The sequence below is a fragment of the Orbicella franksi genome, chromosome 15 (genome assembly GCF_964199315.1).
Source record: "Orbicella franksi chromosome 15, jaOrbFran1.1, whole genome shotgun sequence".
NCBI classification, from domain to species: domain Eukaryota; kingdom Metazoa; phylum Cnidaria; class Anthozoa; order Scleractinia; family Merulinidae; genus Orbicella; species Orbicella franksi.
Window position 1 is genome coordinate 4,425,995 of NC_138159.1, and position 24,884 is coordinate 4,450,878.

General features: G+C 39.7%; 2 protein-coding genes across 2 annotated transcripts; both read left to right on the forward strand.

Moving 5' to 3' along the window:
* Window positions 1-2,816: 2,816 nt before the first annotated feature.
* On the forward strand, window positions 2,817-5,674 carry LOC145470352 (E3 ubiquitin-protein ligase TRIM45-like). Its single transcript, XM_081454189.1, has 2 exons — window positions 2,817-2,854; window positions 3,439-5,674. Exons 1-2 carry the CDS (start codon window positions 2,817-2,819, stop codon window positions 5,672-5,674), a joined length of 2,274 nt encoding a protein of 757 aa, XP_081310315.1.
* A 3,292-nt stretch (window positions 5,675-8,966) lies between these two features.
* LOC145470353 (uncharacterized) lies at window positions 8,967-20,728 on the forward strand. The gene is made up of 2 exons (XM_081454190.1): window positions 8,967-11,401; window positions 18,349-20,728. The coding sequence occupies exons 1-2, from the start codon at window positions 9,195-9,197 to the stop codon at window positions 20,663-20,665; spliced, it is 4,524 nt and encodes a 1,507-aa protein (XP_081310316.1). The 5' UTR covers window positions 8,967-9,194; the 3' UTR covers window positions 20,666-20,728.
* Window positions 20,729-24,884: the final 4,156 nt, after the last annotated feature.

The following is a 24,884-nucleotide window of genomic DNA, read 5'->3' on the forward strand; positions in this document are numbered from 1 at the left end:
GTCTATTAAACTTGTAAATGTAATTTTAATGTTGTGTAGTAAGGCGTGAAGAGAAATCATTGTTCGCAAATGTATGGCTTTGAATAGAGCTGAACATCAAGAGCGCTAATTTGAATAAAAACTTTGGGCCACCGATGCATTTTGCCAGTAATTTTTGTCTCTTTTTTGAAATTCGTAAACCGGTGGGATTCTTGGAATTCATGAACGTGAAGCTACTTTTAATTTGCTCATTCCGGGTTACATTTGATATGAACTACCGTGAACTGCCGCTTATATAAAAGCCCCCCACCCCCGTTCCCGGTTATAGGCCCATGTACCTGTAAACTAGAAAACACATCCGGTTATAAGCCAAGTGACTAGCGGGAGAGCTAAGAAAGTGTGTGTGTGTGGGGGGGGGGGGGGATACACCTGTAAAAAAGGACAGGGTTGCTCGTCGGAAATTTTGAAAAGAACCCCGTAAGAAGTACCAACATCCTGTTTTGCGGGCGTGTCTTAAAATGTTTTACGTACCAATTCTAAAACAACACATTTTCTCCTGTCGTTTGTTTCGGCTCAGTACCCTAAATAATGCTATGGCAGCTCCCGCTGTGGACCATCTGAGACTGAACTCTCTAAGATGAACGAAAACCGTGTTTTCAACCCCTAAATGGTACGATGAGCACCCCCGTCATTTTTATATGGGAGTTCCCGTTCCGGGGTACCGACCCTGTGTTGTAAAGCACGGTCTCTATGACGTCATGTTTATTGATGGGATTATGCACAAATTACGATGTGAACTTATCTAGTCAAGTATTATGCTGTACAGAATTTACATTGAAAAGTTGAAATCGTGTAGTAAGCGTGTCTAAGAGATTAATCGTTTTCCGTGTAGGGTTTCAAGGAAACCTTACACTTTTCTAAAAGACGAGAGAGTTTGGGAGATATTAATTTGACTTACATAATTTAAACCACATTATGATTTCTACGTTCCGCAGGCTTAATTTTTGTAACAGTCTTTTTCATAATAACGTTGAGACCTAAAGTTAAGCCTCATTTTAAGATCATTACATACTAAGAACACACCCCAGGCTGAGAGTTACTAGAAGAGAGCTATTTTGTCACCCGTGTGTGAAAGAACAGTATTGTTAAAGTATGTTAAAATTATGACTTCAAGCTACTGCAGTTTATACAGGTAGCTACAGAGTGAAAATTAGCAAAATAATATCTTTTTTCCTTGTTTGAACATATTAAAACAATGAGCTTGTGTTATTGCATGGTTCATCGTACAACATCTTTTTTTAAACCTCATTCGACAGAAAATGGTAACTTATAACTCACTTAACTTAAGTTGTAAATACAGTGAAACCTGTATTAAGCGGACACCCTCGGGACCTTCCCAAGTGTTCGCTTAATAGAGCGTGTCCGAAAGGTTTATAACAATTTTGCCTTGTTTGTTAATAATTAACATTCAACGGTTCCTCTGTACTGTAATAAAGTTCCAGGTTGTTAACGAAGCTATCCAGATTTCAAGTTCGTCAGCTTTCATTACCAACTTTAATTTGTTTGTGATAATTCCCTTTCCATACAGCAACGATAATTCAGGTACATTTAATTGACTCTTTCAAGGACGTAATCCAGTGCCACATTGTCAATTCAGTCCGGTGTCCGTTTAATAGAGGTTTTTAACAATATAAATTAGCAAAATACAATATATTTTAGCGGCGTCGTCCGCTTAATAGAGGTGTCTGCTGAACAGGGGTTCGTTATAAAGGGAAATATAACACGCGCGTTAATTTCGGGGTAAGTTTCCGCTTAGTAGAGGTCTCACTGTATAATGTAAAAATAAGAACCTTCAGCAGCAGTCCGAATTTAGCATAAATTGCGATCAAATTCATTGTTTACAAATGCATGGCTTTGAACAGATCGGGCTGAACTGGTCGAAAGTGTTCCGCTTCCAAATAAAGAACTTAGTGCCAATTTGAATAAAAGTTTTGGGCTACAAAAGCTCTATGACTGTAATTTTGCCTTTGATTTTAAATTCGTAAAGTTGTGAGTGCTGTTGCAAGGTGAACTACTTCAGCACAATTCGTCAAATTTGCATATTTCTGGTTGAATTAATTTCATGCATCAGTTGTGCTCATCAGGATGCGATGCGTTCTGAAGTAGTTTTCAGTATGGCTTTTTGTCTTGTCTTGCACGAAACAGCACCGGAAAAGACTGACTGTACTTCCCGCTTGACTGCATAGCATGGTGTGGTGGGGCGACAGTTAGCCCCACCATTCCATGCTTCGTTTTCTTTGCTCTCGCTCCAACTTGCGCGCGGCCCCGTTGCGGAAAAAGCTCTAGCTAGCCGGCGGGAACACTTGCTACGCAGAGTCGAGTACGTTTAGGATGTGATAACCTGCTATTCTAGGTGCAAACTTTCACAAGGGGGAGAGTTGGAGTAGGAATTTGCACTGCTCTGAATGAACAAATGAGAAACGCGCAGACTTGAGAAAAACTGAAATTTTGAGACTTAAGAAACCTTGTTTTTTACGTTTTTCATTATTCTCTAACGTTGTTACTCCATGACATCATCTTTTTATGGTGTTATGACCAAATTACGATTTGAGCTAATCTAGTAGTTACTAAGGTGGTTAGATCGAATTTTTGAGTCTTTCAGCGACCAGCGACAACTACAATGTTGTAAAGAATTTTAACATAAGATAGCACCGCGAGAGAAATATCCTTTGTTAAAAACGCTATGAATGCTTTAGGTTATCACAGCTGATTAAGATCCTCAAGGTTACTTCTACTGAATTATTAGCCATTGTTTACAATTAAAAACTGTCGTGAAAATGTATATTGTACCTCTCCTCAAAGGAGCTACTTCACGGTTTGTGCATCGTGAAAAGTCTCTTCGTTTGTAATCCGTGTCAATCTTCTCAATCCTTAACAATCCTTGTTCCTTTATGGTTTATTATTATCTCTTTTGTGTTTTTCTATCTGACTAAAGACTATTTTCAAGTTTCCTTCAAATTAAAGTTAATTTTGTACTTAAGAATGATTTTCGCCTGCCTAAGAGTATATAGTGTGGGCATGAAAAATATAAATTCTTACAAGCAGAGTGTGTATTGGCCAACATTTTACTACCACCTCATGACACTTCGGATTAAAAGTGGAGATATTTTCTGGGGGGAGGGTTTGTCTCTTTGTTTCTTTCTTTTGCGTAGACCGTCTGTGACGAAAATGAAAAATACGACAAGCATTTCCGATTTATCAACTACTTAGAACCTCTTTACTGACCCTTGGATTCACATAATTATCGATGCAAACGCTCAAAAGACCAACCAAGGCTTCACTCAGACATCAATAATTTTGTGACATTTGATTGGCTCCAAGCAGACAGTTATGACGTTAATTAATTCGGTTTTCTCGGAAACTAAAGTAAAACCTTGATGCACTGAGTTGTGTTTCGAGAGCTTCACTAAACAAGCGACGCCTAGCGGTGGAGTCCCTTTTGAAAGACCTCAAGAAACATCTTGAATGCTCCATTTGTCTCGATACCTACAACCAACCCAAAACTATATCCTGTCTACACACATTTTGCTGTCAGTGTTTGGAGAATCATGCAAGAGCCAGCCACAGACAAGGAAAGTTCCGCTGTCCAGAGTGTCAAACCCAAATCGATCTACCCGAAGGAAATCGTTTCCAAAGTTTACCGAGCAGTTTTTTCCACAACAGTTTGTTGAGTGTCCTTGCCGTTCGTCGGAGTGGCGATGGAAGTAACATCGCTTGTTCCCAATGTAGGAAAAACAACTCTCAGATGTACTATTGCTTTGACTGTGGAAAGTTCATGTGCCCAGACTGTTACAACGCACACGAAATGCTGAACGCATCGTTCGAAGGACACAAAGTCACGTCAGCGAAGGAGTTTAAAGCAAAAGATTACGAAGCCTTGCTGAAGCGACAACCATTTTGTTCACAGCAGTTCCACGAGAGAGAAATCACGACATTTTTCTGTATTTCCTGCCAAGTTTGTGTTTGCCAAATTTGCATAGTCACGGATCACCGAAATCACGACATCGTTTTACTCGACAAAACAGCTCATGACGAGAAACCCAACATCATGTCTGGCGCTGAAATGATCAACGAAAGGGTAAGCGAGCTTTGTGAATTGATACGACAATTTGAAGAAACGGCTTCTAAGTTGGAAAACAATATCGCAACCGCTAAACGCGAGGTCTCGCAAGCTGCTGGGCAGATGATCGAAGTGATTCGAGAGAGCGAGCGTGAGGCCATTATATCACTCGAGACAGCACGCGTAACGAGACTTGAGAGAATCAACTCAGCCATCAAGGAAGCTCAGTCTCTGCTCAAACAAATGAAGCAAGCGGTTCAGTTTGCTAAAAATCTGACAGAAAGAAGCTCAAGCTCAGATATCATGAGGAACAAGGAAACTTTGAAACAGCGATTTGAAGTATTGGGTGAAATTGAAGTTCCAAAACATGATGAGACCTCATTCGTCAAATTTACCGCTGCTTCTGCAAAGAACTTGAAATTAGGTTTTATTGAGACAATCCCAAAGGCAGACGCAAATCGATCAACGCTTGAAGGACTGAAGCAAACTCTTCAGGCTGGTGTAGAAGCAGTGTTTACGTTATGCCCCCAAACATCTGAAGGGATGATGATTAACCAGCCTGACCTGAAAGATCAAGTTGAAGTTTTGATTGAACCCGCTAAAGATGTTACAAATGTGATTCTTAGTGAGAAAGGGGACGGTAATGTTCAGCTGAAATTTACTCCAAAAGTACCGGGCGACTACAGTATTGAAATGAAGATCAATGGCGATAAGCTTCCAAGCTGTCCTTTCACAGTGCAGGTGAAAGAACGTGAACTCGTTGTCGTTGGCGAGTTGGACTTAAAATTCTTTGCAGGAGATGAACCCGGATGGCTGGATGGAATCGCTGTTAGTTCAGAAGGCAAGATAGTTGTGACAGATTACTTTGGCGACTGTGTTTACGAGTTCGACAGAGATGGTAACTGTTTAACGAAACGTGGTAGGGAAGGAGCAAATCCCGGACAATTTAGCTATGCGTCTGGCGTTTCCTATCTAAACAAGAACGAGATTCTAATTGCAGATCAAGGGAATCATAGAATACAACACATAAATACTCAGACAGGAACTGTTGTTAAAAGCTTTGGAAAACATGGCTTAGGAAAAGGAGAGTTTAAGGATCCAGTTGACGTTTGTTTAGATGATGAAGGACGCATTGTTGTAACCGAGTGCGGCAATAATAGGATTCAAGTGTTGTCACAGGAAGGAAAAACTATTTCCATACTTGGAGACAGAGGCCCAGAGAAACTCAACAAACCAGCAAGTTGCATTCCTTACAAAAACATGTTTCTCGTATCTGATACAGACAATAACTGTATTAAGGTTTTCGATCAGTCAGGAACTTTCTTGTACAAGTTTGGAAAAAAAGGGAAACGAGATGGACAATTTGACTGGCCGCATGATATGCTTCTAGACAGCTCCAATAATCTTCTTGTATGTGATCATTACAATAACCGAGTTCAGCAGTTTTCTTTAGACGGTCGCTTCACTGGCAAAACTATCACTGATTTACCACGTCCTATTCGAATAGCAACAGCGCCAGATGGACGAATTTTCGTGACTAGCGCCACAACTAACGAAGTATACATATTGAAGTAGTTGCTCCAATAATCAGTAGTTGTCAGTTTGTACCGTCGGAACCTGTGTTGGAAAGCGCGGTCTCCCTGACGTCATGCTCATGCAGCGTTTTTCGAAATTACCAGTGAACTAATCTACTCAAGTATTATGACGGAAAGACTTTAACATCTCAAAGACGAAATTGCAAGGGGAGCAAGTCTTAAAGATCCCTCGTTTTCAGTGTAGTGTTTTAAAGAAGCTTAACACTTTTCTAACATTCGAGGAGGTTTAGGAGCAAAACCAATCCATAATCATGCTTTCCCGGAGGAGGTGGGGAAGGGGGAAAATGTGCACTGCTCTGGATTGACAGGTGGGAAATGCGCAAAGTTGGCGTTAAAATCTGAACTTTCAAAACGTAGCAAAAACCAAAACCAGAGTTGCCCTGATCAATTTGGTTAGTCTAGACGTAGAATAACGCTACAAATTAGGGTTACATGTAATACTGTTTTGAAACATTGATTTGCTTTATAACCCATTATACTTTGTACATTTCGGCTTTGTTTTTGTGAACCCTGGGGTCGTCTGAAAATCATTGGGTAGGGGTGTGCAGCTGGCACACCGAAACCTTTACCCTCTGCCTTTACCCTATACTAGAGCTTGATCAGTTTGATTTTGCAACGCATTAATGCACCAAAAGCCCCTAATCGTAGTCCAATACAGGATAAGTAATACCTTACAAAGTCACTTACGACTTTCAATTTCTATTATAGAACCCCGGGTAAAGAACCCTGTTCTAGACTAAATTATATATACACTATACTAGCCACTTTCCCGGGAAATTATAGCCTTTTCAAGACAACTGTCTGATTTCTATGTTGAAAACAAAAGATATGACAGGCCAACACGGACTCCCTTCGTGAATTGCGATAGCGATGTATTTTAGCCTTCAATTAAATTTTCACTCTAACGAGCGTATCTTTTAGAGATTTGCGTCTGTTATATGATATAATCGGAGGTTAAGTCTAGATGCTTTTCCGTTAGTATCATTTTGTTTGTCCTCCGCCGTGTGTTCTTCGGTGTCCGTTGGAGGACAGTAAGAAGGTGTTTTGGGAGCTCTGTAATCGACATCCTCGTCACCAGATGTACTTGGTCCGAGATATAGCAGTAATTTGTTGTCTGACATCATAGTTGCTTCAGCAGGACCGCTCGGTTTCCATTCTTCACGAATCTCTTTGTTTGAGGCGTGACAACTTTAAATTAAATGTTACCTAGGGAAAGTTAGAGACGTTTCTCAATTCCGTTCCCCCTCCAATAGTTGTTTGGTGATCTTTTTATATCAGGATAGTCTGGTGTTAGGATCGAAGTGTTAGCTTTCCCATTGGTCCTCTCCGAAGCGAGAGGGCCAATGAGGTGTAGGGGATTTTCGATCCGGTAGAGCGAGAAGCTAGAGTGTGTTTCTTTGTAAGGCTAAACTGCCTGAAAACCATACCCTTCACAGCGGCACATACCCATATAGCTTGTCTGATGGGAGTACCCCCTATGGGGAGGGGAGGGGGGGGGGGGGGGGCTAAGAACACACCCCAAGCTTTAAGTCACTAAAAGAAGATTGTTTTCTAAACTCGACTTATTAGAAGCTAGGAGCCTAACTTGAAGCTCCAGCACGGCCCCCGAGTATAAATAAAATTTGTATGTATTTATGTAACTGTTTGAAAGAACAGTACTAATGAAGACTGGTAAAATGTAAACAAGAGTTTATATAATTATTTACTCTATCGAATCACTGATCAAATATCTAATGTGACATAGTTGAATATAAATGATGAGCTCGTCTTATTGCATGGACAGATTGTAGGACGGTATTTAGTTGTTTTTTCTTTTCTTTTTTATGATTGGAAGTTAGAAGAGAAACTTCTGAAAACTTAAACAATTGGAAATGGTCTATTAAACTTATAAATGTAATTTCAATGTTGTGTAGTAAGCCGTAATTGTTCGCAAATGTATGGCTTTGAACAGAGCTGAACATATCAACAAGAGTGCTAGTTTGAATAAAATTTTGGGCCCTCAAAGCACTTTGCCTATAATTTTTATCTCTGTTTTGAAATTCGTAAACTGGTGGGATTCTTGCAATTCATAAACGTGAAGCTACTTTTAATTTGCTTGTTCCGGGTTGCATTTGATATGACCTACCGTAAACTGCCGCTTATAAGTCTCCCCCCCCCGCCCCCCCTTGGTTGTAGGCCTATCTACCTTTAAACCAGAAAATACACCCGGTTATAAGCCCCCCCTGATATAAGCCCCCTAGCTTTCCTTGTGTTGAATTTGTTTTATTATGTTTTAACGCTTAATTACCAGTAAATGAAAAATCTATTTCCTTAGTTTTCGTTTCGATTAAGAAGATATATCAAACACTCGAGACAGTGTTTCATCGGCCAAACACCTCGAATTGCGTCAAAAATACTCCAGTGAGCGTGGTATTTTCAACTCTCTTCTCGGTGTTCGGATATTCCGATGAAACACTGTCTCTCGTGTTTATATATATTACTTCATAAAATATCATTATATACATGGAACGAAAGTAATGTAGAAAGGCCGTTAATGTCTCTGGTCCCATGTTGAAAACACTACCTCGGTCTATTGTTGTTAAGGGCCAGGGGTATTGTTATGACTTCTCATCTATTGTTTCATATTGAGAACCAAGATAGCACCGCGAGAGAAATTTTCTTTGTTCAAAGCACAATGAATGCTGTAGGTTTCCAAAGCTGATTTAGATCCTTGATTATTTCTAATTCCCACCCATTGTTTACAATTAAAAAGGATTGTGAAAATGTATTTTAAGTTCTTTTTTCCATCATCTTAAAAAGTAGGTCTATTACATCACGTATGAACGAGATTACATGCGTGTCACAAGACATATTATAAAATAACAGGGCTACTACGTGCGCTATCATTGGTCGATAGGTGTGTTTAGATGAGAATATGTAAACACTGTTGTGACGTTTTAGATTCGCGCGTATTTTTTAAGAATAATTTTCTCAAATCAATAGCGCACTTTTTCCATGTTTACATAGCCTCAAATTCTCCAAAGCTAGCAAAGCCGAGACGTTCGAATTCTCTCAACCCTCCTCGTGTTTAGATTAGGCTATGTAAACACGGAGAAAAAGCTCGAAACTTATATTGGCCACCATGTTGTTTGCTTTTTCCCTTTTTACAACCGCTTCATGACACATCGTATTAAAAGTAACGACATTTTTGGGGGTAAGGTTTGTCTGTTTGTTTATTTCTTTAGTTTTGGGTAAACTGTGCGGTAAATGAAAACTACGACAAACGTTTCCGATTTATTAATTACTTAGAGCCTCTTTACTGACCCCTGGCTTCATATCATCGATGCAAATCGCTCAAAAGACCACCTGAGAACACTCTCAGACGTCAATAATTTTGTGGCATTTGATTGGCTCCAAGCAGACAGTTATGACGTTAATTAATTCGGTTTTCTCGGAATCTAAAATAAAACCTTGATGCAGTTGTCTTTCGCAAGTTTCACTGAAACAAGCGATGCCTAGCGATGGAGTCCCTTTTGAAAGACCTCAAGAAACATCTTGAATGCTCGATTTGTCTCGATACCTACAACCAACCCAAAACTATATCATGTCTACACACATTTTGCTGTCAGTGTTTGGAGAATCATGCAAGAGCCAGCCACAGACAAGGAAAGTTCCGTTGTCCACAGTGCCAAGCCCAAATCGATCTGCCCGAAGGAAATCGTTTCAAAAGTTTACCGAGCAGTTTTTTCCACAACAGTTTGTTAAGTCTCCTTACCGTTCGACGGAGTGGCGATGGAAGTAACATGGCTTGTTCCCAATGTAGGAAAAACAACTCTCTGATGTACTATTGCTTTGACTGTGGACGGTTTATGTGCCCAGACTGTTACAACGCACACGAAATGTTACGCGCATCGTTCGAAGGACACAAAGTCACGCCAGTGAAGGAGTTTAAAGCAGAAGATTACGAAGCCTTGCTGAAGCGGCAACCATTTTGTTCACAGCAGTTCCACGAGAAAGAAATCACGAGATTCTTCTGTTTTTCGTGCCAAGCTTGTGTTTGCCAAATTTGCATAGTCACGGATCACCGAAATCACGACATCGTTTTACTCGACAAAGCAGCTCATGACGAGAAACCCAACATCATGTCTGGCGCTGAAATGATCAACGAAAGGGTGAGCGAGCTTATTGAAGTGATTCGACAATTTGAAGAAACGGCTTCTAAGTTGGAAAACAATGTCGCAACCGCTAAACGCGATGTCTCGCAAGCTGCTGGGCAGATGATCGAAGTGATTCGAGAGCGCGAACGTGAGGCGGTTATATTACTCGAGACAACACGCGTGACCAGACTCGAAAGAATTAACTCCGCCATCCAGCAAGTTCAGTCTCTGGTGAAACAAATGAAGCAAGCGGTTGAGTTTGCTAAAAATCTGACTGAAAGAAGCTCAAGCTCAGATATCATGAGTAACAAGGAAACTATGAAACAGCGATTTGAAGTGTTGCGTGAAATTGAAGTTCCAAAACATGACGAGACCTCATTCGTGACATTTACCGCTGCTTTTGCAAAGGACTTGAAATTAGGTTTTATTGAGACAATCCCAAAGGTCGCAGACGCAAGTCGATCAACGCTTGAAGGACTGATGCAAGCTCTTCAGGCTGGTGTAGAAGCAAAGTTTACGTTATGCCTCACAACTTCTGAAGGGAAGATGAGTGACCAGCCTGATCTGAAAGATCAAGTTGACGTCCTGATTAAACCTGTTAAAGATGTTACAAATGTGACTGTTGTTGAGAAAGAGGACGATAATCTTCAGCTGAAATTTACTCCCAAAGTACCGGGCGCCTACAGCATTGAAGTGAAGATCAATGGCGATAAACTTCCAACCTGTCCTTTTACAGTGCAGGTGAAAGAACGCGAGCTTGATGTCGTTGGCGAGTTGGACTTAAAATTCTTTCCAGGAGACGAACCCGAATGGCTGCATGGAATCGCTGTTAACACAGAAGGCAAGATAGTTGTGACAGATGCCAATGGTCACTGTGTTTATGTATTCGATAGAGATGGCAACTGTTTAAGGAAAATTGGTTGCGAAGGAGAAAATCCTGGACAATTTAGCTACCCTGTGGGCGTTTCCTATGTAAACAACAGTGAGATTCTAATTGCAGATCAATGTAATAATAGAATACAACACATAAATATTCAGACAGGAACTGTTGTGAAAAGCTTTGGAAAATGTGGTGCAGGAAAAGGAGAGTTTAAGAATCCGCTTGGCGTTTGTTTAGATGATGAAGGACGCATTGTTGTAACCGAGTGGGACAATCATAGGATACAAGTGTTGTCACAGGAAGGAGAAACTATTTCCATACTTGGAGACAGAGGCCCAGAGAAACTCAAGAATCCATCAAGCTGCATTCCTTACAAAAACCTGTTTCTCATAGCTGATGACGGCAATGACTGCATTAAGGTTTTCGATCAGTCAGGAACTTTCCTGTACAAGTTTGGAAAACAAGGGAGTCAAGATGGACAATTTGACTGGCCGTATGGTATGCTTCTAGACAGCTCCAATAATCTTCTTGTATGTGATGAGAAGAATAACCGAGTTCAGCAGTTTTCTTTAGACGGTCGCTTCACAGGCAAAACTATCACTGATTTACCAAGTCCTGCTGGAATAGCAACAGCATCAGATGGACGTATTCTCGTGACTAGCTCTGAAGCTAACAAACTATACACATTGAAGTAGTTGTTTCAATAATCAGTAGTTTTCAGTTTGTACCGATACTGTGTTGAAATGCACGGTCTTTATGACGTCATGTTTATATAGTGTTACGTCCAATTTAGGACTTTAGCTAATCTAGTCAAGTATTATGATGTAACGAATTAACATTGTAAAGTCGAAACCATTAAGTAAGCGTGTGGGACAAGCGGGTCTAAAAGATTTTTCGTTTTCAGTGAAGTGTCAAAGAAACTGTATACTTTTCTAATAGTCGAGGAAGTTTGTGAGCAGTAATTGAGGTTAATACTGTTTTCAGATACTGATTTGTTTTATAAAGATTGATTTTCACTACGACATAAGCAGAAGCATAAACATAATGGTAGGGAGGACGTCCACAACACAAGCATAAGCTCGTAAGCATGCGCAGAAAGGATAATTAGCTTATTTTCGATTCCATACCTCCTCGGTACAGTAAAACAAGATGGCGGACTTTTGATTATACTCATCCTTACAGCAGTGCGTTCTCACTTCACAGAAGCATAAACACATAAAGGACAAAAGTTTTTGTTCTGCTTGTGCTTGTGTTGTGCGTGTCCCCACTTCCGTTGTGCTTGTGCTTGTTCTTATGTCGTAGTGAAAACCACGCTTAACAGGTTGTTTTTTTGTACATGTCAGCTTTGTTTTTGTAAGAACTGTTTAAAATAAGAAGGTTAACCCCTTAAATTAGCCGCCAAATTCTAAGAACATTGCGTACTAAGAACACACTCCAGGGTAATAGTGATTAGAAGAAGATTGTCATTTTCATGACTTTTTGAAAAAGCCCTATGAGGTCTGGTAAAATATAACACTAAAATTTAAATTACGTAAAATGATGCTGCAATAACTAAGTGCCGTTTAGGGAGATATTTGAACAAAAACCATAAGCTTGACTCATTACATGGTTCACTGTAAAACAAGTTGGTAGTATTTTTTTTAGAACTATTGGAAATTTTAACATAAACTTCTAAAAACGTAAACAATTGGACACGGTATAACTTGTAAATCTGTTTGTAATGTTATGTAATTAGGATGTAAACGTAAAGCTAAGAACGTTCAGTCGCATGCAGTCTGAAATTTAGCGAAATTTGTGACCAAATTCATTGTTCGTTTGTGAGATAGCCGCCCTTGTCGAAAGAAAAATTCGCAATGTTGTCTCTCGGGAAGGGCGGGTGTAACACAGGCAAAATAAATTTTTTGCAAATGTTAATGTCGTTGTAGAATGTTTATAGTGGTCGATGCGCTTAGCTACAGCTACCAAGTTCTCAGGCATGCCACTTTTAAAACTGAAAAAAAGACCATGTCAAAATATGCAAATTTGCAGCTTTAAACAGAGCTAACCATCCAGAGTGTTGTCATTGTTCTGCTTTCAGCTGAACTTAGTGCCAATTTGAATAAAATTTTGGGCTACCAAAATATTTTCCTGTAGTTTTGTCCTCATTTGAAGTTCGCAAAGTTGTGGGTGTGGTAGAATACATGTACGTGAAATTGCTTTCAATTTGCTTATTCCAGGTTGCATTTAATATGAGCTATAAGAATTTTTTATGATATCTCTCTGTTACTAAGTACGCTGTGATTGGTCAATTTAGTGGGGCCTACTCTACTGTGCGACTGGAATGGAGTGGTCCGCCAGTCACCGGGTCAAGAGTATATGTGCGCAAGACCGTGCGTAAGTGTTCATGGTATTGCCTGCGGGCAACAGAGAATCTTCTGTGTTAAAGTGCACCTAACCCCAAAAATGTTTTTTTCGCTAGAACGAATCTACTTATTATTTGAAATAGTTCTGCGAAAAAATTTTTTGAATTCCGTTAAATCCTCGATTTTCTGTGCCACGACGAAATCTCGAAAATAGCTCCAAAACACCGCCATTTTGTTTCACGACCGAGTTTGAGGAGAATGGGTCCAGCGGCTCTTGTGACGTCTACCCAGGAAGGTTGGATATCTCATTTCCTCTCATTTCCTTCAGGATGGTGCAATACACATTCGAAAAGTGCGCAGAAACGCCTTCCAGAGGTGCTATCGGCTGTTGCAGCAATATTCCAGATTTAAAGAAAGATATACTGTACAATTTACTGACGATGATCGGCTAATGGTGCAATAAAGACGTAAACGATGGTTGATTTTGTCGAACCGAAACAAGCGAACTGAATCTGTGAGAACCATTGAAGAACTCTCACTGGAATTTGTTCCGCAGACTTTCGAGCGCTATTTTCATAAATTTTCGGCTTAAAGCTAACCAGAAATTTGTAGAAATACTACCTACAACCTATATCTTCCAATCCCGCAGTATTTATAACATAACCGGCAAAGTTGTGTGATCCGGTCATGATCAAGAAGCGTTATACTGATATGTAAATAGATCGCAACTGTACGCCGCTAACCAACACTTATTTCTCTTTCGATTTAGATGAAAGTCGAAGATTAATCCTCTAGAATTACATGATAACAAAATTGTTAGACTCACAGAGTTTTTCGAAGGTTTGGAAATCAGCAGTGCGACAAAGATTCTGTGCAATAGCGTCGAAAATATGACCGCGTAACATTATCTGCGGACCGCTTAGGGAACACATCCTTTTCGCTTATCCGACGAATTTCACTGCAAACTTTGAGAACAATTTACATTGGTTATTTGGAGTTACGATTTAAAACGTGTGACAATGTGAAATCGGTAATTGTATGAAATGTTTCCTTCCGCCTTGCTTCCCGCAGCTTCAAAAATACAGGTCCAAACAATACGATTTTCAATCGATCGAAGCCAATGTTTTGGAGGTCATCAAGTCTCGAAAACTGCAACACGTACGTCGCTCTTATAAACATGAAGCATTCAACTGAAAGTAAAGCACAAACTGGATTTAACAGAACCTTGACAAAATACATTCTCGGTAAGGACAAATGTAAACGGGCTATAAACACGCGTGGGAATCTTATGTTTAGTTGACGAAATTACCATCCAAAGCAGTCCTTGAGTTTTCTTTCCTGCTTTTCGTTTGCCTGCTCCTCCACTTCGTATCTAGCTTTCCATTCCTAATATACAAGCAGCTCGTCCGCAAAGACGTCTTCCCCGTCGTCGCTTGAAATGTTGTAAATTGCTCTCAAAGCTCTAAGCAGTGAGTTCACAGTTGTCGAACGTGCTCGATCGAAGTTTATTTCGGAGCCTTCCGAATCGAAACTTAACTCTGACTCCAGTGACGAAAAAGAAATGATTCTGAGACAAAACTTGGACGTTTTAGTCCCAAAATACATCGGAACGATTAGTTTTGCGTTCTATTTTCTCGAGCAAATACAGAGAGTTGACTGAGGCGCTATTGTGTTTGGTTCCTGGGTAGACGTCATCAGGTACCGCCGCCCCAGACTCCCTAAAACGCGGTCGTGAAACACTTAATCGCGACTTTAAAAGGGCATAGAAAATCGAGGATTCAACCAAATTCAAAAGTTTCTTCGCCCAAATGCTTCAAATAAAGTCTAGATTTGTTTTAGCGAAAAAAAACTTGGGGGTTAGGTGCACTTTAAGGAAAAACGTTAACGTAGCATTGTGCTGGTTTGAATATAACCCAGCCAAATTGGTTTCTAGAGTAAACTTCTGTCCTGTCAGCTAAATTGGCGATTTAAAATTCGCCGCAATGGAGAACTTTAAAGTGTCTAATGTTTTTCTCTGTTTTCTTTTCAGGTAACAAAGGTTTCCAATCTTATTTTACGTTTCGCGCACTACTTCGTTACTGATGTGTGAAACAGGTTCGTTAGGTCTGAAGTCAGTATTACGCGTTGTCCCTCCAGACCAGTGGCATTGATATGCATATATGGAAAATCTGTAACCCAATGTGTGTCACGTTTAAACAAACAAACAAACAAACGAACCAACAAACTAGCAAACAAACCTTCCATGCCGGCTCCCTTTGATAAAGAAGAAAAGAAATGTAAAAGCCCATTAAGAAAATATTGCTCTGGAACCTCTATTTTCATACACCGTTTGAAAGACTCTGTTGTTGCTTATCTATTGTTTTGAGAACTAATTAGCTTCTGTTTAGATCGCAATGAATGTTATAGGTTGTTATACTGAGCCGCGCAAGGTCCATCTTTACATCAGTATTTGGAAAGGAAAAATACATCTTTTTTGTTTCATAAGAATCAGTGTTTTATAAGAATATTGAGGCTAAAATTCGCAACATTTTAAGAATGAGTTTAGAATGCTAATACAGAGACTTTCTTTAGAACAATTTTTTTTGTTTTTGATGGAAAATAAAATACAACAAAATACATGGTGTTTTTAATGATATTCATCTATTACTACGTGCGCTGTGATTGGTCAATTTAGTCCGTTAAACAATAAGAATATTCTGCCTGGGCATGAAAAATGTGAATTCTTAACTCTTACAAAGAATAAATAAATAAAAGAGTGCATTTGTTCCCCTTTCTTTACCTCGACCCTGGCCTCGTTTCTCCTTACTCTCCCCCCCCCCCCTCCCCCCGCCATTTTTTTACAATTAAGAAAAGTGTGGTCGATAGGTAATTCGTGTACTTTTTCCTTCTTCGCAAAAAGAAAATTACGAAACGTTTTTTCAAAAACTTGGTTTATTAATACATATGTACTAGACTAGGCGAATGATTTGTGTGTAACTACTTCCTGGGTATGAAAAATATCTGTTCTTACAAAAAAGAGTGTTCATCCTTTCTAAGTTTTTTGACAATCTCTGACAATCCCTAACGGTATGTTTTACTTTGTAGTGGTGCCCATATTCATCCGTTCAAGCCGATATAAATGTTGGCTGGCAAGGAGCGGGATATTGGCTTGGGAAAATACAATGACTCATTTCGCTGTATGGGGCAACCCGCGCCGAACATTCAGGCCGATAAATATTAGCTTGCGAAAGCGTACCAGCCCCTGTGCAGCCTGCACTAACCACAAGCCAAGTCTTGATACAGTGGAACCTCGATTTAACGAAGTCGCTGGGGACCGGCCAAATTTGTTCGTTAAATCGAGGGTTCGTTATATCGAAAACCTCGATATAATGAATTTAAGGGGAAACGACCAAAATGTTCGTTATATCGAGGTCATAGTTAATGATTGATTTATAACACAGGTGACTTCTGTCACGTATTTCAATGCAATTTTCGTCACCCAGAAGTGTCGCGTTTTGAGATGCAATTCATGGTGCATGGTTCATGCATGGTGGCTTTCAGTATCAAATATTTTCACTTTTGAGCAGGCGCGCAGCTTTTTTTTACAAACGAACGACACTTTCAGAGTAGCGATTTAAAAATGTTGCAACATAGAGGTTATGCAGAAAATTGTCTATGTAAACAAGGAAACATTGTAATTCGTTATATCGAGGTAGATTTTACGTTTGGGCTTCCGGATTATGTTCGTTATATCGCGTAGGGGCCAAACCACCCCCCTAATGTTTCATGAAGGCTATATTGGCTTGGTTATATATTTCTGAACCAAGTTTGGCAGATGAGTTTTCTTTATTCTCCAGTTTATTTTAATTTAGAAGTTGTGACAAAACGTCAGATTATGACGTCACAATTGATGACGTCACCAAAACGTGCTATAATTTTTTGTAAAATCTGATGTAAAGATTATGTCATTGGAAAGGCCTTGACTTGAGGAGTAAAATGGCGAAAACCGTTTTTTGCTATGATGATTATTTTTTGAGATATGGTAAGTTAAATATTTTTTTGCTGTCCCCCCCCGGAATTTGCTTAACCATACTGTCGTTCTTAAGTCAGTCTCTCTGGTTTATTTTTTTCAGTTTTTTTCTAGGAAGGCTAATAATCTAGAAAAATAGAAAGCTTGATGTTGTCAAAAATCGTATGGTTTTAGAAATTTGATCTTGGGCTTTGTTAGGATGGTATTAACAGTAAAAAAATGGGTGACGTCACAGGTTATGACGTAACAAAACTAATTTTAACGCAATAACACTAGAGGGATAAATTTTTATTCCGATTTTCTTCTTTATTTTTGCTTTAGTCATCTGGCACATCACATGTGCAACATAACTGCATTTGCTGGAACAACATTACGGCTCCAATTTGGGGATTTTTCTCAAGGGGGGGACCCCATATTTTGCAGAGTTATTTTTCATATTTAAAAATGCCATATTTCATTTAATTTTTGTGATATGGACAAAAATTTTTCAGGTTTTGGCTCCCCTTGATGTGCTCTTTCCAACACATTTTAAAAAATATGCATTTTAAAAACTTCAAAAGTGACAAGAAACATGACGTCATCGCTGTGACGTCACAACTTTGACATTTACTGACATTTTTCACGTAAATATAATTGGCAATAGGTCTCCTGCTCATCTGCCAAGTTTGATGTAGAAAGAGTCAATACTTTTTAAGTAATGCGAAATAATGTGAAATATCCAAGAACTGACGAAACATTTGGGGGGTGGTTTGGCCCCTACATGTCGAAGAATTCGTTATATAGAGGTTCGTTACATCGAGGTTCTATTCCATACATTTTACAGTAACTTTGGCCGGGACATAGAATATCGTTCGTTATATCGAGGACTTCGTTAAATAGAGGTTCGTTAAATCGAGGTTCCACTGTATGTTAACTTGCGTGAGCATATATAGTAACTTCCGTTATCGACACCTGAATAATAACTTTTTAAAGCTTAAACGAAATTAAGAAGCTGGATTTTAGCGATGAATGCAAACAAACATGAAATTAAGCATAGCGTGTTAAGCGAAGCTAACACGAAAGGAGGCATAAAATCCACTCGAAAACCCAACTAAAGCCCAATCTTCCCATCTATCGGATCTAAACAAGTGCCCAGTCAATTAGTAGAATTGACTGCGATCACTTGACTCTCGTAAACCGACAAACTTCTGATTAGCTGCCAACTTGTTGTGCGCTTCGCGCACACAACAAACTCTAGCGCGATTTGCATTTAACCTAGACATAACTATTTTTGTGACATTTGATTAGCTCCAAACAGACAGTTATGACGTTAATTATTTCGCTTTTCTCGAAAACTAAAGTAAAACCTTGCGGCAGGTGTGTTTCGCAAGCTTCCCTAAACAGGCGACGCCTAGCGATGGAGTCCCTTTTGAAAGACCTCAAGAAACATCTTGAATGTTCCATTTGTCTCGATACCTTCAACGAACCCAAAACTTTATCATGTCTACACACGTTTTGCTGTCAGTGTTTGGAGAATCATGCAAGAGCCAGCCACAAACAAGGAAAGTTCCGTTGTCCACAGTGCCAAGCGCAAATCGATCTACCCGAAGGAAATCGTTTCCAAAGTTTACCGAGCAGTTTTTTCCACAACAGTTTGTTGAGTCTCCTTGCCGTTCGTCGGGGTGGCGATGGAAGTAACATGGCTTGTTCCCAATGTAAGAAAAACAACTCTCAGATGTACTATTGCTTTGACTGTGGACGGTTTATGTGCCCAGACTGTTACAACGCACACGAAATGCTGCGTGAGTTGTTTGAAGGACATAAAGTTACGTCAGTGAAGGAGTTTAAAGCAGAAGATTACGAAGCCTTGCTGAAGCGACAACCATTTTGTTCACAGCAGTTCCACGAGAGAGAAATCACGAGATTCTTCTGTTTTTCGTGCCAAGCTTGTGTTTGCCAAATTTGCATAGTCACGGATCACAGAAATCACGACATCGTTTTACTCGACAAAACAGCTCATGACGAGAAACCCAACATCATGTCTGGCGCTGAAATGATCAACGAAAGGGTGAACGAGCTTATTGAAGTGATTCGGCAATTTGAAGAAACGGCTTCTAAGTTGGAAAACAATATCGCAACCGCTAAACGCGAAGTCTCGCAAGCTGCTGGGCAGATGATCGAAGTGATTCGAGAGCGCGAGCGTGATGCGATTTTATCACTCGAGACAACACGCGTGACGAGACTCGAGACAATTAACTCCGCCATCCAGGAAGCTCAGTCTCTGCTCAAACAAATGAAGCAAGCGGTTGAGTTTGCTAAAAATCTGACAGAAAGAAGCTCAAGCTCGGATATCATGAGGAACAAGGAAACTTTGAAACAGCGATTTGAAGTGTTGCGTGAAATTGAAGTTCCAAAACATGATGAGACCTCATTTGTCAAATTTACCGCTGCTTCTACAAAGAACTTGAAATTAGGTTCTATTGAGACAATCCCAAAGGCAGACGCAAAGCGATCAACGCTTGAAGGACTAAAGCAAACTCTTCAGGCTGGTGTAGAAGCAGTGTTTACGTTATACCCCCAAACATCTGAAGGGACGATGATTAAGCAGCCTGACCTGAAAGATCACATTGAAGTTCTGATTGAACCCGCCAAAGATGTTACAAATGTGACTCTTAGTGAGAAAGAGGACGGTAATGTTCAGCTGAAATTTACTCCAAAAGTACCGGGCGACTACAGTATTGAAATGAAGATCAATGGCGATAGGCTTCCAACCTGTCCTTTCACAGTGCAAGTGAAAGAACGTGAACTCGTTGTCGTTGGCGAGTTGGACTTAAAATTCTTTCTAGGAGATGAACCCGAATGGCTGTATGGAATCGCTGTTAATTCAGAAGGCAAGATAGTTGTGACAGATGACTCTGGTGACTGTGTGTACGAGTTCGACAGAGATGGTAACTGTTTAACGAAACGTGGTAGCGAAGGAGCAAATCCCGGACAATTTAGCTATGCGTCTGGCGTTTCCTATGTAAACAAGAACGAGATTCTAATTGCAGATCAAGGGAATCATAGAATACAACACATAAATATTCAGACAGGAACTGTTGTTAAAAGCTTTGGAAAACATGGCTTAGGAAAAGGAGAGTTTAAGGATCCAGTTGATGTTTGTTTAGATGATGAAGGACGCATTGTTGTAACCGAGTCCGGCAATCATAGGATACAAGTGTTGTCACAGAAAGGAAAAACTATTTCCATATTTGGAGACAGAGGCTCAGAGAAACTCAACAAACCAACAAGCTGCATTCCTTACAAAAACATGTTTCTCGTATCTGGCAGAGGCAATAACTGTATTAAGGTTTTCGATCAGTCAGGAACTTTCTTGTACAAGTTTGGAAAAGAAGGAAATCAAGATGGACAATTTGACTGTCCGGATGGTATGCTTCTAGACAGCTCCAATAATCTTCTTGTATGTGATAGTGACAATGACCGAGTTCAGCAGTTTTCTTTAGACGGTCACTTCACAGGCAAAACTATCGCTCATTTACCACGTCCTTCTGGAATAGCAACAGCGCCAGATGGACGTATTCTCGTGACTAGCTTTGAAGCTAACAAACTATACATATTGAAGTAGTTGTTTCAACAATCAGTAGTTGTCAGTTTGTACCGACCCTGTGTTGGAATGCACGGTCTCTCTGACGTCATGTTCATAAAGCGTTATTCGAAATTACCATGAACTAACCTAGTCAAGTATTATGATAGAGAGACTTAAGCATTTCGAAGACGAAAATGCAAAGGAAGCATGTCTAAAATATGTCTCGTTTTCAGTGTAGTGTTTTAGAGAAGCCTTACACTTTAATTTTCTAATAGTGGAGGAGGTTTAGTAGCAATAACCCAGGGTAATCATGCTTTCCCGGGGGAGGTGGGGAAGGGGGAAAATGTGCACTGCTCTGGATGAACAAATGGCCGGAAATGCACAAACTTGGTGAGAATATCTGAAGTTTCAAAACGTAGCAAAAATCAAAACCAGAGTTGTCCCTATCATTTTGGTTAGTCTCGACGTAGAATAACGCTTCAAATTAGGTTACATGTAATACTGTTTTCAAATATTGATTTGCTTTATAACCCATTATACTTTGTAAATGTCGGCTTTGCTTTTGTGAACCCTGGGGTACTCTGAAAACTGAAACCTTTACCCTCTGCCTTTACCCTATACTAGAGCTTGATCAGTTTGATTTTGCAACGCATTAATGCACCAAAAGCCCCTAATCGTAGTCCAATATACGCTAAGTAATATTTTACAAAGTCACTTACGACTTTCAATTTCTGTTATAGACCCCCGGGTAAAGAACCCTGTTCTAGACTAAATTATATATACACTAGCCACTTTCCCGGTAAATTATACCCTTTTCAAGACTGCCAAAACTGCCTGATTTCTGTAACCTATCCCAGACTAAATCGGCCTGAAAAGCATACTCTGCACATCGGCACATACCCATATAGCTTGTCTGATGGGAGTACCTACAGGGGGAAGAAGGAGGGCTAAGAACACACCCCAGGCTTTAAGTCAGTGAAAGAAGATTGTTTTCTAAACTCGACTTATAAGAAGCTAGGAGCCTGACGTAAAGCTCCAGCACGGTCCGCGAGTATAAATAAAGGTTGTGTGTGTTTTTGTAACTGTTTGAAAGAACACTACTAACGAATATTTGTAAAATGTAAACAACAGTTTATATAATTATTTAGTCTATCGAATCAATAATCAGATGTCTTAAGGGACATAACTGAATATAAACAAAATGATGAGCTATTCTTATTACATGGACAGATTGTAGGACAGTATTTAGTTGTTTTTGTTCGTTTCTTTTTTATTCAGAACTATTGGAAGTTAGGAGAGAAACTTCTGAAAACTTAAACAATTGGAAATGGTCTATTAAACTTGTAAATGTAATTTTAATGTTGTGTAGTAAGGCGTGAAGAGAAATCATTGTTCGCAAATGTATGGCTTTGAATAGAGCTGAACATCAAGAGCGCTAATTTGAATAAAAACTTTGGGCCACCGATGCATTTTGCCAGTAATTTTTGTCTCTTTTTTGAAATTCGTAAACCGGTGGGATTCTTGGAATTCATGAACGTGAAGCTACTTTTAATTTGCTCATTCCGGGTTACATTTGATATGAACTACCGTGAACTGCCGCTTATATAAAAGCCCCCCACCCCCGTTCCCGGTTATAGGCCCATGTACCTGTAAACTAGAAAACACATCCGGTTATAAGCCAAGTGACTAGCGGGAGAGCTAAGAAAGTGTGTGTGTGTGGGGGGGGGGGGGGGATACACCTGTAAAAAAGGACAGGGTTGCTCGTCGGAAATTTTGAAAAGAACCCCGTAAGAAGTACCAACATCCTGTTTTGCGGGCGTGTCTTAAAATGTTTTACGTACCAATTCTAAAACAACACATTTTCTCCTGTCGTTTGTTTCGGCTCAGTACCCTAAATAATGCTATGGCAGCTCCCGCTGTGGACCATCTGAGACTGAACTCTCTAAGATGAACGAAAACCGTGTTTTCAACCCCTAAATGGTACGATGAGCACCCCCGTCATTTTTATATGGGAGTTCCCGTTCCGGGGTACCGACCCTGTGTTGTAAAGCACGGTCTCTATGACGTCATGTTTATTGATGGGATTATGCACAAATTACGATGTGAACTTATCTAGTCAAGTATTATGCTGTACAGAATTTACATTGAAAAGTTGAAATCGTGTAGTAAGCGTGTCTAAGAGATTAATCGTTTTCCGTATAGGGTTTCAAGGAAACCTTACACTTTTCTAAAAGAAGAGAGAGTTTGGGAGATATTGATTTGGCTTACATAATTTAAATTACATTATGATTTCTACGTTCCGCAGGCTTTATTTCTGTAAGAATCTTTTTCATAATAACGTTGAGACCTAAAGTTAAGCCTCATTTTAAGATCCGTAGTTACATACTAAGAACACACCCCAGGCTGAGAGTTGCTAGAAGAGAGCTATTTTGTCACCCGTGTGTGAAAGAACAGTATTGTTAAAGTAGGTTAAAATTATGACTTCAAGCTACTGTAGTTTATACAGGTAGCTACAGAGTGAAAATTAGCAAAATAAAGTCTTTTTGCCTTGTTTGAACATATTAAACCAATGAGCTTGTGTTATTGCATGATTCATCGTACAACATCTTTTTTTAAACCTCAATCGACAGAAAATGGTAACTTATAACTCACTTAACTTAAGTTGTAAATACAGGGAAACCTGTATTAAGCGGACACCCTCGGGACCTTCCCAAGTGTTCGCTTAATAGATAGAGGGTGTCCGAAAGGTTTATAACAATTTTGCCTTGTTTGTTAATAATTAACATTCAACGGTTCCTCTGTACTGTAATAAAGTTCCAGGTTGTTAACGAAGCTATCCAGATTTCAAGTTCGTCAGCTTTCATTACCAACTTTAATTTGTTTGTGATGATGCCCTTTCCATACAGCAACGATAATGCAGGTACATTTAATTGACTCTTTCAAGGACGTAATCGCGGTATGAGTTCAAACTACGAAATCACTGACAAAAAACAGGCAGTCAATGACGGTATGTGGCTACTGCTGTCATTATTTAGAACATTGCAGTAAAACAAATCATATTGCAATAAAACGAGCTAACTACGAAAACGTTTTTGGACTCATAGCTCGTAAAAACATTCGACTTGTTTCTTGCACCGCGCAAAATATCTCGATCCCTAAAGTTGTAAAGACAGACTTTCGGTAACTTGAATCAAATGTCTTCTCCAAGTTTAGTTGGCTTTCTAGTAGGGTGCAGGAAAAAAAAATTAACGTGTGACTTTGGAGACAAATTGTGCGAGAAAATTAAACCTTCGATTGTGCGGGGAATTGTGCGGAATTATTGACGAACCAATGTCCTTGCCAAGTCCTCAGGAAAATTTGCATTGACGATAGTTTAGCCAGTTATTTCACTAGTAGTTCAAATATATTCAGAAGTCTTAGCAATCGCCAATTCTTTTAGAAAACTGTGTCTGAATAGCAAAACAGAATGCCGCATCTTCCCTTATAAATGAGTTCCTTTTTAAAAGTTCTCCTGCCTTGATTCAATAAAAATATGTAGCTTGAATATTTCTCATAAACTGCGATAAGGGTCGCAAATTCTCGGAAGTTATCCGCAAAAAACATAACTTGAATGTTTATGCAAATTAAGTGCAATGCAATTTGCGCCTTGTCCTAGGAGTGTTGTTTTCGCGAAGGAGCTTATCTATTCGCCCTCCAAAGGAGACGAGACTCTTCAAAAGGGTTTAAGATCGCAACACGGCAAAGATGTTCAGCTGCACAATTCACTCGGATCGCCACGACCAGTAAACGAACTTCGCACAATTTCTGCTAGCATGTTCAATGTAATCGCCACTGATAAGTTGTAAAAAGACCTGGAAAATTCTTTGCAAACAAGTTCTCCATAAATGCGTAGACAGCTGTGCTTTCTTGAACCAAAGTGGTTTAAACTCAGAACTTGCGATTGGATTCATAGGAGGATACTCAACGAAACAACTTGAATAGTAAATATCTAAGCGGAACTCTTGTGCCAAAATATCCTGATTCTTTAATTTGTTTTTATTGTGTCCAATACGCGTTTTCGTACAGTACGATTTAATACTGCGGTACGAAGCCCGAGTAAACGCTCTTAGAACGTCTAGTTTAATGCATCAGTTGTGCTCATCAGGATTCGATGTGTTCTGAAGTAATTTTCAGTATAGCTTTTTGTCTTATCTGGCACGAAACGGCACCGGAAAAGACTGATTGTACTTGCCGCCTGACTGCATAGCAGAAGGTGGTG

Excerpts from the sequence above, each read along its gene's own strand:
- LOC145470353 (XM_081454190.1), top strand. The coding sequence starts at position 9,195 with ATGGAGTCCCTTTTGAAAGACCTCAAGAAACATCTTGAATGCTCGATT. Across the intron at positions 11,402-18,348 it reads AACAAACTATACACATTGAA|CTCCAAACAGACAGTTATGA; the intron begins GTAGTTGTTTCA and ends ACATTTGATTAG.
- LOC145470352 (XM_081454189.1), top strand. The coding sequence starts at position 2,817 with ATGTATATTGTACCTCTCCTCAAAGGAGCTACTTCACG. Across the intron at positions 2,855-3,438 it reads CTCAAAGGAGCTACTTCACG|AGCTTCACTAAACAAGCGAC; the intron begins GTTTGTGCATCG and ends TTGTGTTTCGAG.